General features: G+C 40.3%; 1 protein-coding gene across 2 annotated transcripts in view; it reads right to left on the bottom strand.

The window, feature by feature from the left end:
* The window catches only part of LOC133399034 (protein kinase C-binding protein NELL1-like), a 271,032-nt gene that overhangs the window by 165,870 nt on the left and 89,680 nt on the right, over positions 1–15,482 (bottom strand). For both annotated transcript variants that reach the window (XM_061670100.1, XM_061670099.1), the window contains exon 5: positions 12,092–12,188. In XM_061670100.1, coding sequence (XP_061526084.1) covers positions 12,092–12,188 — 97 coding nt within the window. The remainder of the gene's footprint in view (positions 1–12,091; positions 12,189–15,482) is intronic.

Here is a 15,482-nt window from a genome sequence, read left to right on the forward strand (position 1 = left end):
AACAGCCCTTTTCTGCTGAATTAACATGGACATGCTGTTAAACCAATTAATTCAGTAGGCTGTACATGCAGTTGGCACTTATGGTGCACTGAATTCCATTCAATTTTATTTAAAAAATACTGGGAGAAAAAGGAAGTCCAGCTATTCAGCAATCATGCTCTTGTGATCGAAAGTTTCTGAATCAAGGTGAGGACTCTTGGATTCACATGTAGGTGGAATTAGTTTTTTTTTTGGTTCAATTCTGTGGCCTTCTCTGGGTTAATAATGGAACGATACCTTGGGAAATTGAAGAAAAACTGTTCCATACATCACCAAATGAATAACCACAGTGGAGATAAAGTCTGGTAAAAAGCAGTATTATAGCATTTACACAAGATGGGAAATCTGTTCCGACACGTTCCACAATTGCATAACCGCACATAATACTACAGTTAGGCCAATTAATAATACTACAATAGGCATAATACTACGATAGGCCAGATTTTTGTGACCATCTGTGATTTTCTTTTTTTTTAAATTTTATTTTAGTTCCAGTAGTGTTCTTCTGCTATGTGTTTATTTTTGGGTCTAGTAACATCTCTCAATTTATTCAAACCCAAATGCTTGGGGAAAATGTTAACACGCCAATCAAAATTAAGGTGTCCAGGTGAAAAAAATAGGCGGCACGGTGAACGACTGGTTAGAGCGTCAGCCTCACAGTTCTGAGGACCCGGGTTCAATCCCCGGCCCCGCCTGTGTGGAGTTTGCATGTTCTCACCGTGCCGGCGTGGGTTTTCCCCGGGCACTCCGGTTTCCTCCCACATCCCAAAAACCTGCATTAATTGGAGACTAAATTGCCCGTAGGCATGACTACGAGTGCGAATGGTTGTTTGTTTCTATGTGCCCTGCGACTGGCTGGCAACCAGTTCAGGGTGTACCCCGCCTCCTGCCCGATGACAGCTGGGATAGGCTCCAGCATGCCCGCGACCAGAGTGAGGAGAAGCGGCTCAGAAAATGGATGGATGGATGGATGGAGGTGAAAAATAAGAAATTATGACAATTCCCATTTTACCTTGTGGGAGGTCTCCCTCGCCTTAAAATAAATGCACAGTTGAAACCAGATTTTTACATACACTACATAAAAACACACTTCCCCGCCTCACTGTCTGACATGAAATCAGACTAAACCTTTCCTGTTATAGGTCCATTACGATAACCAAAATTATTTGTGTTTGCTAAATACGAAAATAATGGCAGTATTTTTTACTCAAATTTTCATTACTTTCTTCAAAGTCAGAAGTTTACATAGTAAGATTACTATGACTTTTAACAATTTGAGAAACCAAGATTATATCATTTCTTTGGAAGCTTCTGATTTTACTGACAACAACTGAATTAATTAGAGATATACTATACTTGAAGATGTATTTGAATTAGACAACTTAAAAACACTCCTTCTTTGTGTAACATCATGGAAATGAAGTAAAAAGAAATAAGCCAAGATATCAGCAAGAGGATTGTGGACTTGCACAAGTCTGGTTCATCCTTGAGTGCAATTTCCAAATCCTTGAAGGTGCAACGTTCACCTTTTCAAACAATCATATGCATTTTTAAACACCATTGGAATGTATTGCCATCGTACCGCTCAGGAAGGAGACGGGTTCTGTGTCCCACAGATAAGGGTGCTTTGATCCCAAATGTGAACATCAATCCAAGAAAAAGCGCAAAAACATCTTGTGAAGATGCTGGCTGAAGCTGGTAAGAGTGTGTCATTATCCGCAGTGAAACGAGTACTGTACTGACATGCGGTGAAAAGCCACTCTGCCAAGAAAAGCCATTACTTCAAAAGAAACCTCAAAAAGCCAGATTACAGTTTGCAAACGCACAAAGACTTTCATTTTTGGAGACAAGTCCTGTGGTTTGACAAAACTAAAAAAGCTTGCAAGCCTGAGAACACCATCACAACTTTGAAAGATGGGGGTGGCAGCATCATGTTGTGAAGGTTATTTTGTAGGCTTTACACAGTCAGGATTTTTTAGGCCGATCACTGATCAGCGAGTTTAAAAAAACGATAACCGATCACTGATCCGATCACAAGATGGAGCAATGTGTCTATTTAAATGACCTGGTCATTGACTGTATGTACTTAATCGCTCCAAAAATTATATTTACGATATATAATGTATCTATTTATTTCATCTATTTATGCCAGTGAAGCATAGTGACAGACAGACCAAATGAATGGTCTTCTATTAGATGGCAGGAAGTCCATACAGTAATTAATGTATCCACTTTTTGTGGCATTTTTGTTTGTTGGTGTGCCGTGAGATTTTTCAATTGTAAAATATGTTCCTTGGCTCCATAAAGGTTGGAAATCACTGCTCTAGTCAGATCAAACCAACATTACAGAAATAATGGGTGCGAACTTACTGTAATTAAATTACTTCACCCACACCGAAACTTTAGAGCAGAATTCGACAGAACAGCGGCATGTTTACGTACAACCGTTAGTGCTAGCACTAGCTTGTTACGCTACATATATATATATGTATATATATATACATATATATATATATATATATACATTGAAAATGTATGGCACGTTATGAAGCTCAAAATATGACAACAGGGACCGCAGACTGTTGAGAAACAGAAGTTGTACATCAAGAAAGAATGGGAAAGAATTCCACCTACAAAGCTTCAACAATTGGTGTCCTTAGTTCCAAAATGCTATTCGAGTGTTGTTAAAAGGAAAGGTGATGGAACACAGTGGTAAACATGCCCCTATCCCATTCCTTTTTTGGAATGTGTTGCAGGCATCAAATTCAAAATGAGTGAATATTTGCAAAAAACAATAATGTTCATCAGTTTGAACATTAAATATCTTGTCTTTTTAGTGAATTCAATTGACTATAGGTTGAAAAGGATTTCAATCTATTGTATTTTTATTTACTTTTTACTTTTATTTTACACAACATCCCAACTTCATTGGAATTGCGGTTTCTTAATCGGGACTTCCAGACATTTGCTTACTAACTTACATAAAAGGGGTCCACAAAACATGAAAGGCATTAAGAAAATTAATTATTTTTAAAAAGTGCAATAGCCCAAAATAAAACACTACACTGATGGACAGTGGTAGTAACAAAGCCACATTATTGGAATGTTTTTGTATAACTAAGACTTTGGCTTTAGTCAGCGTAGAGGGGATTATAAAAAATAGTGAAAATAATATATCTTTTCCAATGGACCAAACAGCCAAAACCTGTATCGAATGGGATATCTATGAGGTCATCGGAGGGGCTGTGCACAAGACATGCCCTTGCAATCTGACACATTTGGAAAACATTTGTAAGGAGAGTAGGTAGATATTGACGTATCATGAAGTGCCATGTGGACAGACTCCTACTCAAAATCAAGACAATGCTAACACCCAATCAAATGGTGCTTCAAGGGCCACCCGTGGTAAGTCAAGTAGTAACACATTCGCTGGGTTCAACTGTATTGAGTAACGAGGCCTCGTTTGCAGTGATCACGTGATTTTGAGCACGTTTGAACCAAGTATTGAAAAACTGCTTTGCCACTCCACTTCATTTGGTCGACTCGGATTCGAGCAGACAGGCTCGAGCATAATATGCCTACTTCGACGTAAGTAATTATGGTTTTCTTATTCATAGTTCATGCTTTATTCTTGTGTAGATTAGGTTCTTTGTGAGTGTGTTTGTTGCCTGTTCAGTTTAATAAACTTGTGCAGTTTGGAGACCGTTTCTTTGTTCTTGTTCCCCACGATGGTATTGGGGTCTTGTTGCGCTATTAGTATCTTGTGTATCTCCTATACGGCTGAGTATTTCTATTCCATTATTGCTTCGCTTTCGTGTATTTGTTTATTTTGTCAGTCAGCATTTTCTATTTAGTTTCCCTTTAGTTCTTTCGGAGACCAGCTTCCATCACGCTCCGCCTGTCCACCTCAGTTTATATTTGTCTACCCTATTTTTATATCGCCAATAGTTTGCTAATGTATTTTTTTGTTTGTGTTACCGTGCACCCTTGGTTAAATAAAATTAGTTCATCTGCTGAAAAGGCTTTGTGGTTCGAAATTCTGTACACGCAATAGTGACAACTCCCTACATTTGAAAACACTTTTCTGTACTTTCTACTTTGTCAAAGTAGCCTTGTTATTTTTTTGCAATCTTTGCAGATGATCACACAACAAAAGACAAAAGTAGAGAGCGGTTGAGATTTTGATTGATGGAGAGCTTGGGGTGGGGAAAAAACAGGTACAGCAGTGACAATGAAGGAATGTGAACTATCCATCTATCCATCCATCCATCAATTGTCTTCCGGTTATCCGAGGTCGGGTGGCGGGGGCAGCAGCCTCAGCAGGGAAGCCGGGACTTCCCTCTCCCCAGCCACTTCCTCTTGCTCTTCCGAGGCTATCCCGAGGCGTTCCCAGGCAGGCAGAGAGACGTAGTCTCTCCAGCGTACCCTGGGTCATCCCCAGGGTCTCCTCCCGGTGGGACATGCCCGGAACACCTCACCGGGGAGGCGTCCAGGAGGCATCGTAAACAGATGCCCGAGCAACCTCATCTGGCTCTTCTCAATGCGGAGGAGCAGCGGTTCTACTCTGAGCCCCTCCCGGATGACCGAGCTTCTCAGCCTTCTTCAGAGCCCGGACACCCTGCGGAGGAAACTCTTTTCGACCGCTTGTTTCCGGGATCTTGTTCTTTCGGTCACGACCCACAGCTCGTGACCATAGGTGAGGGTAGGAACGTAGATCGACCGGTAAATCGAGAGCTTCGCCTTTCGGCTTAGCTCCTTCTTCACCACAACGGACCGATACAAAGTCCGCATCACTGCAGACGCTGCACCGATCCGCCTGTCGATCTCCCGTTCCATTCTTCCCTCACTCATGAACAAGACCCCAATATATTTGAACTCCTCCACTTGGGGAAGGATCTCATCCCCAACCTGGAGAGGGCACTCCACGCCTTTCCGACTAAGGACCATGGTCTCAGATTTAGAGGTGCTGATGCATGTGAACTAAAGAGCATTAATTACACACACCGAGAAGCAAGATATTCCCCATCCATGGCCTTAAAGGTCCCATATTTTGGTTATTTAGACCTCCATTGAGTGACTCCCTAACATCAACTTAGTATAAAAGTGTCTATTTCATTTATAAAAACACCTTGGTTTTGTCATACGAGTGTCCGGAAAAGGCGCCTCTGATAGCTACTTCTGTTTGACCCAGTTTTGGAGCCTCTTTGTCCATTATTTGGCTAAGACAGCTCCCTTTCCTTTGATTAGTTGCCTCCATGTAGAAGATCCACTTGTGAGAGCACACGTGTTTGCTACGTTGACAGGGCTGGCTCGGGAGCAGAAAGGGAAGGTGGAGATATTCGCTAGTGACGTAGACAAGCTCGATAAATTCGAATGACCTGATTTAAGGCCTCTTGGCAGAAAAATGTCTGGGACTCATTGACGACTTTAATTTATATTTCATATGTTTACTGAGGAACCACTGAGACAATATTATATCCCTAAATACTAGAAAAAGTTGTTTGGGCAAAATATGTTCACTTTAATTAAATGTGAATGCATTGTGTCTTGTGCCAGCCTAAGAAACACCCTTTTTGGCTCTCCAAAACCTTTCTGTAATCTGTAAAAACATATGCAAATAAGGTGTCTTTTTTTCATTTAACATTAGCTAGTTTTGCATATTTCTTCATCAGTTCACAATGTTAGCAAAGCTCACGTTGTTTTGCACGTCTAAAAGACAAGTCAATGCTAGCCAGCGCTTGGTATTAAAAAAACAACAACAATATGCGAATGTAAAGGGATTTTTTTTCAGCACTATGTAAGTTAATAAAAGAAAAAACTATTTTGGGTGCAGATAAGTTCTTTTCATTGTGCAGAGGTTTTAAATTCGTATAGTCTATAACTATTAGTAATGTATAATTGAGAGTAAAAAATAATTTGCTACTTTTTAAAATTTTTACGAAAGTACATTTCAGTCTGAAGTTTTTAACTTTTACTTAGGTATAGGATTTGAATCGGTGTTTTGACCAGTGTGTTTCCTATTTCTATTGCCACCTCTGTCAATTAATTATTGCTCTATTAACATATCCCATAGCACAAGATCATATTTAACATCAGGAAAAAAACATAGACAATGAGAGGTGTACGACAAATGCAAACTCGGCTAAACTTTCTTAGCATTGGCTATAAACTAAACCAAAATAACTATTTTATATGATAAAAAAGAGACAATGAAGATACTGGATAGAACAATGCAAGCAAAGGCAGTATTTGAATAACAATGCTTGTTTCTTTAAAAACAAAAACAATTAATACATGAGAACCAACCAACCATTCAAAAATGAATGGTTGGTTGCAACAAAAAAAAAAAAGAAATCCAGTTTAATCCACAATCATATGTGACTTCATAGGAGACCTCAAGAAACCTCAGAAAAAAAGTCTGATATTTACTATGATCCTCCTTGGCAGAAGCAATGTCCCTCTGCGTACAGAGTAGTGTCTGTTGCTTAGCCTGTGACAGAGGTACGTATATAGAATAAATACATCAATTTTCTTGACTCTCATTCAAAGTCCTATTCACACTGATGGACACTTTAGTTAGTTTTCACTGAACCTAACATTCTTCTTTTTGAAATATGGGAGGAACTCTACCATCAGAAAATCCTCATAGGCAAACTGCACAAAAGAGAGCCTAAATCGAGATTCTAACCCAGGACCTCTCAGCAGTAAGGCATACATTCTAACCTCTACTACACTGTGCTGCCCTGTTAAATAAGTTATGAAGAAAATTTGTAATGTAAGAAAAAGTATAGACGTGAGCTGAGCACAAAAATTTAATAAATTCCTCTCAGTGATAAGAATTAGCCTTAACAGTGCAACCAATCAGCATTAAAAGTTAGACCCTGCAAGAACTTTAAAAATGATCCTCTGTTGAGCAGTATAGTTTAAACTAAACTGACCGTTGTGTTTAGAATAATAACAAAGTGTTTAAAAAGTAAATAAACGTCACAATCCTTAAGTTTATTTATTTTTTTATATTTTCATATGTGACTTGCGACATGATATCATGTGACACTGATTTGAAGCAGTTAACAGAAACATTAGTAAAACTGTTCAGAGTTTCACAGAGTTTTTTTTTCAACGCAGAATCTTTTATTTCTTTTCAGTTTATACAGTGAAGGGCTGATTTACTAAAAGGTTTGCACATTCAAAAATGGGCACCAACTTGATGACTCACGCAAACGGGTGTCATAGCCGATCTACTAATGGGGTGCAGACGGGATGTGTGTGCCGAACGGGCAATATTGCAGCGCAGTTTATTTTGTGTGTTCTTGGAGGAGTATATGCAAATAGATGATTTAAGCACGTGCGATGCTATTTAGCAAACCTGAGATGAATTGTGATCACTATTTGTATGGAGGTAAATTTGATGTGAAACGCTGGGGCAAAGCAGCATGCACAGAATTATTAGTATTTATTTTATTTTTTTAAACATGTTTGAAATGCCAGAAACAAATTACCGTGACATATCAATAGAGCAATGCAATTTTGGAGCCTCTGAATGATCAAAAGACTGACTTGGAGAGCGTTACCAGAAGTCATGCTATTATCACCTATGACAAAACTCCTTTCAACTTTGCATTTCCGAGGGCACTGTTAACAATTGTTGCTGGCCTTTCCCAATCTTCCGGGTGTGCTGTCCAAAGTTTTAAATGCAATGTTATGCAGAATGGGCTTAAACATCCAATTTCCATACACTCGGGGTGAGTTAAATCAAACCAAACATGGCTTTTATGCGGTTGTTGCCTTCACAAAATTATCAGAGCAATAGCTTTCTCTTCTGTAACCAGTTTGTTAGTCATCCAATAACCCTTAAAATACCATCACTTCGGTGGCACGGTGACCGACTGGTTAGCATATATGCCTCATAGTTCGGAGGACCCAGGTCCAGATGCGGCCTCCCCTATGTGGATTTTCTCCGGGTACTCCGGTTTACTCCTCCCACATCCATGCATTCAAAACATGCATGGTAGGTTAAATGAAAACTCTAAATAGCCCGTAGGTGTGAATGTGAGTGCAAATGGTTGTTTTTCTACATTTGCCCTGCGATTGGCTGGCGACCAGTTCAGGGTGTAACCTGCCTCTCGCCCAGAGTCAGCTGGGATGGGCTCCAGCACACCCGCAACCCTAGTGAGGATAAAGCGATTCCATCACTTCAAACTTAATTTTGCACTTGCAATGCTCTCTCAAATGTTCCATGTTGAAAACGATCAGAGCTACCTCTAGTGCAAAACCCTCCTTCAATGTCTGTCTCCACCACTTTTTACACCTGTTGCAGACAGCGTGTGCAATTGTTTAGTGAGTGAAGTTGCGCCTGCTATTTGGGATCCTAGTAAAAGATCGCAATCTTACTAAATCACACATAACATGCTCATCAACAGCACACGCAATCTGTTAGCGTGAACACAAAATTCAGCCGCTGCTATGAGGGGTTTTAGTCAATCAGCTCTGATTTGTCTGTACAATACAACTGAGCGTGCGATATGAAATCATCGCTTCAAATAATATCATCAGCAGGTATCATCTGGGAGAGAATAATTGTGCAACAGTAAGGCAACATCGAAAATGCCGGCAAAAACAATAAGTTATTCAGCAACAATCAAAAGAAAGTTGATTGCAGTGGCTGAGGTATTGGGAAAGAGAGAAGCGGGTAAGACATTTGATAAAAAACAGGAGGAAGATGCAGAAAGACAGCAAAACAGAGACTTTTTGAATCAGATTCTAACTCATCATTCAGTGGTTTTTAAGGGTAGTGCAATTAAAGGAACAAGTGATACAAAAAGAATTTGTAATAATCTGTAAACTACTATAGTGTGTTCTTAAAATAATGACCATAAATAATCTGATGACAAATAGAACCATTTGTACTGTGATTCATTAGCTTACTTCTCCCCTTTAAAGAACGTAGTCCAAAGTTCTGCAGCCGTTTGGGTAAGAAAATTGTGTATTTGATGTGAAAACACTAAAATGTTATTGATGAAAACATTGAATAAAGTTATTGTTTTAGCTGTCTACGAGAGTAAAGCTAGGGAAACATTTGGCTGCCTGTTACACAAGTGTTTTTTCAGGCATAAATCGTGAAAATATGGAGTGCGTGTTATTATTGAGAAATTACGTTATCTGAAGCTCCCTCAGAACTGGCTCGCAACACCAAACAAAAACAAAACAAAAAAAACAAAATCGACCAAGAGACAGCTCGAAACCGATTTTTTTTTTTTCAAGTTGGAGCACTCGTAATTCAAGGTAGCAAGGTATTGGAACCCTTCTAGATGTGTTATATAAAACAATTATCTGACTTGCTGATTTGTAAAATGTTAAAGAACCATGTAAGAACCCATACCAGAACATTGAACACCTTGACACTATGGCAAAAAGCTGAATGTCGTTCTCCAAGAGTTTTGTGTAGCCAGTATCTGACTTTTATTGTGGTATGACACCCCTTCAAACACACACAGGTTCAGGATTCAAGGTGTTACAAGCATACCTGTCAGCCAACATGCCAACTCAAAGCAAGGTAAAGCTGCAGGGGAAATTTCCTCTTTCCCTGCATTACTTCACACAAACCAGTTTCTACACCATCTGTCTCTTTGCTGAAAATCACTTTTAAGCAGAAGTGGGTAGTAATGCGCTACATTTACTCAGTTACATTTCCTCAAGTAACATTTTGAATAAATTGTACTTGTCAGAGTACTCTGAATGCACTGTTGGGCCAATCCAACGAGAACACTAGTGTCACTGACTTGGTCATGTGACGGCACAAGGCCGTCACATGACCGTACACAATGTTTTCACGGGCCAATCAAAATGACAAATTGGGGGGGAGGGACGACAGCCAGGCGTTTAAGTTACAGACTCTGGAAAACAATTGCTTTTAGTCTTTCTTCTGCCCAAACGTGGATATTTTAGCCCACTTCTCACTTGAGAAAACACCTTGCAGCTGCTTCTATTAATTATCCTCTCTCTCGCTCTCCCTCTCTCCCTCACTTGCACGCACGCACACACAAAAACACAAAATCAATAAGTGTGATCAGCAAACAGCATTCAGTCATTTATCTAAGTAAATAAAGCAAATAATGTTTCTGAAGGGCCAAATGCATGTGTTGTTGGTTTCTTGACACTTAAAAATGTAAGCGATGGCAGGTGTGCGGACTTCCATATATTCTTAATTTGTTTTTATTTGACGTTCATGCTCTGATTTCCCCCCAAATGTTTTTTTTTTTTTTTTACATTTTTACATTTTAAAAAAAACATTTTTAAATCAGAAGTTACTTACCATTTGCTCTTGTAGTTTTTTCACTGAGTACTTTCTTACTATTACTCAAGTAAATATTTGGAGGACAACTTTTTACTTTTACTTGAGTCATATTATTCTAAAGTAACAATATTCTTACTTGAGTACAATATTTGGCTACTCTACCCACCTCTGCTTTTAAGCAATCCTTGCACATGGAGCAGTGACACTCTCCTAGCACAAAACCAACCGTGGGTAGACATTTGCATGATTAAGCTAAATCTTTCCTCAAGAAAAAGGATCTTCAAGTCTTATGCTACAAGGGGGTGAATGAAGAATAGGCAGAGGGAGGCGAGACTGCAGGGTTGTGTGCATTAGTGAAAGATTCAGAGCAAAATAATTTACACCACAGCAGTGCCTGGAGGCTAATCAATATGGAAGAGAGAAAAAAACAAAATGTACATTGATTTGGTGGGCAGGGATTTGGGTTAAACAGGAACTAAATCATATCTTTGACAGAATCTGCCATGTCCTCTGCCTGCTCCGAGCACATGTAATAGGCTGAGAAAATGAGCAGTGATTAAAAATCGACATAGTAATGAGCTTGAAAATACACATTTCAAAGCACACAATGAGATGTATGCAGCTACTCTGTAAACCCCTTAGTACTTTGTCTTCTTGTGTCTTCTACCAGTCTCCCTTCCACTTTGCAGCCCAGTGCAAATCTGACCAATTCACCCAGGCAACTTTAAATGTGGAGCATGTTAGAGTGAGCTCCGATTGAAATGACAAATACATTAAATTTTACAACTACTGACCTCTACTACTGAAATACAGTGGTATATATGTACAATTTATTCCTCTAAGTTAAAAAAATGATTTTGTTTAGACCATAATTTGATATATTGTTGCCGCCATGTTTAGTGTGCGCAAAGGATTCTGGAAATGATGAAGTAGAATGGCTGTTGTAAAATTGTTACGTTGCTGCTCTCTGTGGAGCTAAGCTAGCCACCTGCAGACAACTTTTATCGTCAGCGAAAATAGTTAAAAATGCCATACTGCGCCGCTTTTGAATGCAATTGCCAATCAGGACGGAATCCAAAAAAGGAGGTAAGCATTAATAGCTTTCCCAAAAAGATCAAGTTGAGGAAACTGTGGGAGGATGTTGCCGGAAGATTTAAGCTGCCGAAAGAGCCACGGCTATGTTCTCGTCACCTCAGCCCAGATTATTTTTATTCTTTCCTCACAAGGAGTCTAAACGGCCACATGTGACAAGCGAGAACCGATCAAAAAGACGCGGAAAATAAGAGGTGTTGGCCGCGTGTCTTGCTCACTCTACTTTAGCAGTAGGTACAAATACACCACTGAGTATGACCAACGGGTTTCTTCACACCCGTCATCTTCATCCTCATTTCTTGTTTCTTCCTCACTCTGCTCATTTACCTGATCACATACTGGCTCAAACTGAAATAGCTGAACAGCGTTCATCACTGCCAGGGGCTGCTATTGTGGCTACTGCTAAAAACACCGGGCGTCGTGCACATCCCCATTTGACGTCACTACCCAGAATGTACTGTAACGAAAAAACAACCCCGGCCTATGTTGAAATTACGTTTTGTAAAAATATATCTATCTGGAAATGATTATCGAAAGTTGTGTCTTATTGTTATATTACGCATGTCGAAAGAGATCATATATACCGAACGTCATTGCAATCGGAGTTCACTCTTAAGTACACGAGTGAATTGTGTGACTGTATATGCATTATATTCTGAGTCTCACCTTGAATAGGCCGTGCTTGTGGCTGTGCTGGCCCAGCCACACTCCACTTCCTGGTGTGAACTCCATCTGAGGAGGGTCTATAATCCGCTCATAAATCCTGTAAAGTTAAAAAACAAAGAAAAACAACATTTAATATATTTGGTGACGATAATGACACAGACACATTTCTTAATAAACCAGGGACGCTCATCCAGCTTCTCTGAATACCAGTAAAGTCAGTCACAATAGTCTCTTTGTTCATGTGTTTTCCTCCTCTTTGTTTCATGGGAAGCAGAGAGTTGAGAGCAGCTACTAGTCTCCTCAAGCATGACAGCAGGGATTCACCCCACAGTTTTTGAACGGTGTATTAATATCGGCACATGGGAAGTAGGGTGGATTAACCAAGATTACTGACAAATGGTTCCAAAAAAAATTATTATTTTTTAAAAATAGGCTTGGGTATCGTTAAGGCAAACATCCTCAACATCACTATTATATTATCCTGGCTGAGTCAGGCTTTAAGATGTAGTAGGGGTGCTCCAAACGGATTTGGAAAGGATGTCAAAAAACATCACATCACACAAAAGGCCCATTGTGACACACACACACTCATAGTTGTGATTATTTTTCATTTTACTTGATTGATATGGCATAATTGTTTGGTTTGATCTCTTTGTTTGGAAAAAAAATGGCCTCCCTCAGCAATACCTTTTTGTAAGAAAGGCAAAAAGAGGCTGATGCAAATTAGAATAGACCAGGGGTCACCAAATTTTGGGACATGGAGGGCAAGGAAGCATAACGAATCATGCAGAGGGTTACTTGTCTGATATACTGTATACATTTACCACATTTTTAGTGCATTGCTTGATTTCGTTTAACTATGGGCCCGGAAAAACATCTATAAATACAATGAAATATTATTATTTTAAACCATATATAAAAAATGTAGTAGTACTAATTCCTAATATACACTATACAGCATCTTATGGGACTGTATGTCTGTATGTGTCCAGTATAACAGACTCCTCACAATTACTCAATGACTTAACATTAATTGAGAAATGTGTAGAATTGAGGTATACTGTATTTTTTCAATTTTAATCCTCTCTCTCTCTCTCTCTCTCTCTCTCTCTCTCTCTCTCTCTCTCTCTCTCTCTCATTCAAAAATTAGTCACCGAAAAAGCATTTCTTTTTTTCTTTTAGCAAACTGTAGTTACATATTGTGGAGTGTATAGTGGTTGTGATAAGGGGAGTAAAGAGTAAAGGCAAGCTTGAACCATGGCTGTAGGGAGGGTATCAAGCAGCCTGCTGGAAGTTTTTGCTTCACTGAGATTTCTGTGATAGAGGCAACCGTTACGTGTCAGAGCAGGGAATGCGGAGTATTTTTTTTAACTGAGTTCTTGGTGGATCTTATCGATTAAAAGACCAATTGCAGGTGGCAATGGAGTGCAGGTGAGTAGCGGGGTCTGATAACATTGTTGCGCTTGTAAGGGAATCTGGTGTTGCCTTCCTTGAAAGAGATAATACTGGAGTAGTGCATTATGTGTATTGGGTTTGGTAGAGTCTGCATAAAAAGCCATGTGGTAATGGTACTTTTCTTTATGGATATTTAAACCAGTTTTTCTGTACAGTCGACTGAACTGTCGTCCTTTGCCTTTCATGCAATGGAAATTGGGTGTACCAGGGTGCTGGGTGGGTGAGGGAGACAGCTTTTATTTTCACAGAAGCAACAGAGTTCAAGATGTATCGATGACCAGTTATTTAGTGACTGACCAAATCCACTGATTGACAGAATGTGAGCAGACAGTTATTGATGCAAGACGTTATGGTAGTAATATTTCACTGATGAATGATTTCAGCAGGGCGGTAGAAAGAGGGTGAAGGTGTTCTGTAATTATTGATCCTTGGTGTATTTTGACCAAAAATGCAGCCCTATGGGGGGCACAAACCAGGTCCCAAGCCCGGATAAATGCAGAGGGTTGCATCAGGAAGGGCATCCGGCTTAAAATATGAGCGTTCATCCAAAGAATTCCATACCGGATCGGTCGTGGCCTGGGTTAACAACGTCTGCCACCGGTGCCCTGCAGGTTGACGGTGGAAATTCAGGTACTGTGGAAAGTGGGTTCTTCGGCAGAAAGAGAAGAAAGCACAGAGCCTAGAACTGAATGTGGGGACTTTGAATGTTGGGACTATGACAGGAAAATCTCGGGAGTTGGTTGACATGATGGAGAAAGGTTGATATATTGTGTGTCCAGGAGACCAGGTGGAAAGGCAGTAAGGCTAGATGCTTAGGGACAGGGTTTAAATTATTTTACCATGGTGTAGATGGGAAGAGAATTGGAGTCTGGTTTATTTTAAAAGAAGAGTTTGCTAAGAATGTCTTGGAGGTGAAAAGAGTATCAGATCGAGTGATAAGGCTGAAACTTGAAATTGAGGGTGTTATGTATAATGTAATTAGTGGCTATGCCCCACAGGTACGATGTGACCTAGCGGTGAAAGAGAAATTCTGGAAGGAGCAGGACGAAGTATTTCTGAGCATCCCAGACAGAGAGACAGTCGTAATTGGTGCAGATTGTAATGGACATGTTGGTGAAGGAAATAGGGGTGATGAAGAAGTGATGGGTAAGTACGGCATTTAGGAAAGGAACTTGGAGGGACAGATGGTGGTAAACTTTGCAACAAGGATGCAAATGGCTGTAGTGAACACTTTTTTCCAGAAGAGGCACGAACATAGGGTGACCTACAAGAGGGGAGGTAGAAGCACGCAGGTGGATTACATCTTGTGCAGACGATGTAATTTGAAGGAGGTTACCGACTGTAAGGTAGTGGTAGGGGAGAGTGTGGCTAGACAGCATAGGATGGTGGTGTGTAAGATGACTCTGGTGGTGGGGAGGAAAATTAGGAAGACAAAGGCAGGGCAGAGAACCATGTGGTGGAAGCTGAGACAGGACGAGTGTTGTGCAGCTTTTCGGCAAGAGGTGAGACAAGCTCTCGGTGGACAGGAGGAGCTTCCAGAAGACTGGACCACTGCAGCCAAGGTGATCAGAGAGGCAGGCAGGAGAGTACTTGGTGTATCTTCTGGCAGGAAAGGAGAGAAGGAGACTTGGTGGCGGAACCTCACAGTACAGGAAATCATACAAGGAAAAAGGTTAGCTAAGAAGTGGGACACTGAGAGGACCAAGGAGAGGCGAAAGGAATACATTGAGATGCGACACAGGGCAAAGGTAGAGGTGGCAAAGGCCAAACAAGAGGCATATGATGACATGTATGGCAGGTTGGACACTGAAGAAGGAGAAACACATCGATACAGGCTGGCCAGACAGAGGGATAGAGATGGGAAGGATGTGTAGCAGGTTAGGGTGATTAAGGATAGAGATTGAAATATGTTGACTGGTGCAAGCAGTGTGAGTCT

The sequence above is a fragment of the Phycodurus eques genome, chromosome 2 (genome assembly GCF_024500275.1).
Source record: "Phycodurus eques isolate BA_2022a chromosome 2, UOR_Pequ_1.1, whole genome shotgun sequence".
NCBI classification, from domain to species: domain Eukaryota; kingdom Metazoa; phylum Chordata; class Actinopteri; order Syngnathiformes; family Syngnathidae; genus Phycodurus; species Phycodurus eques.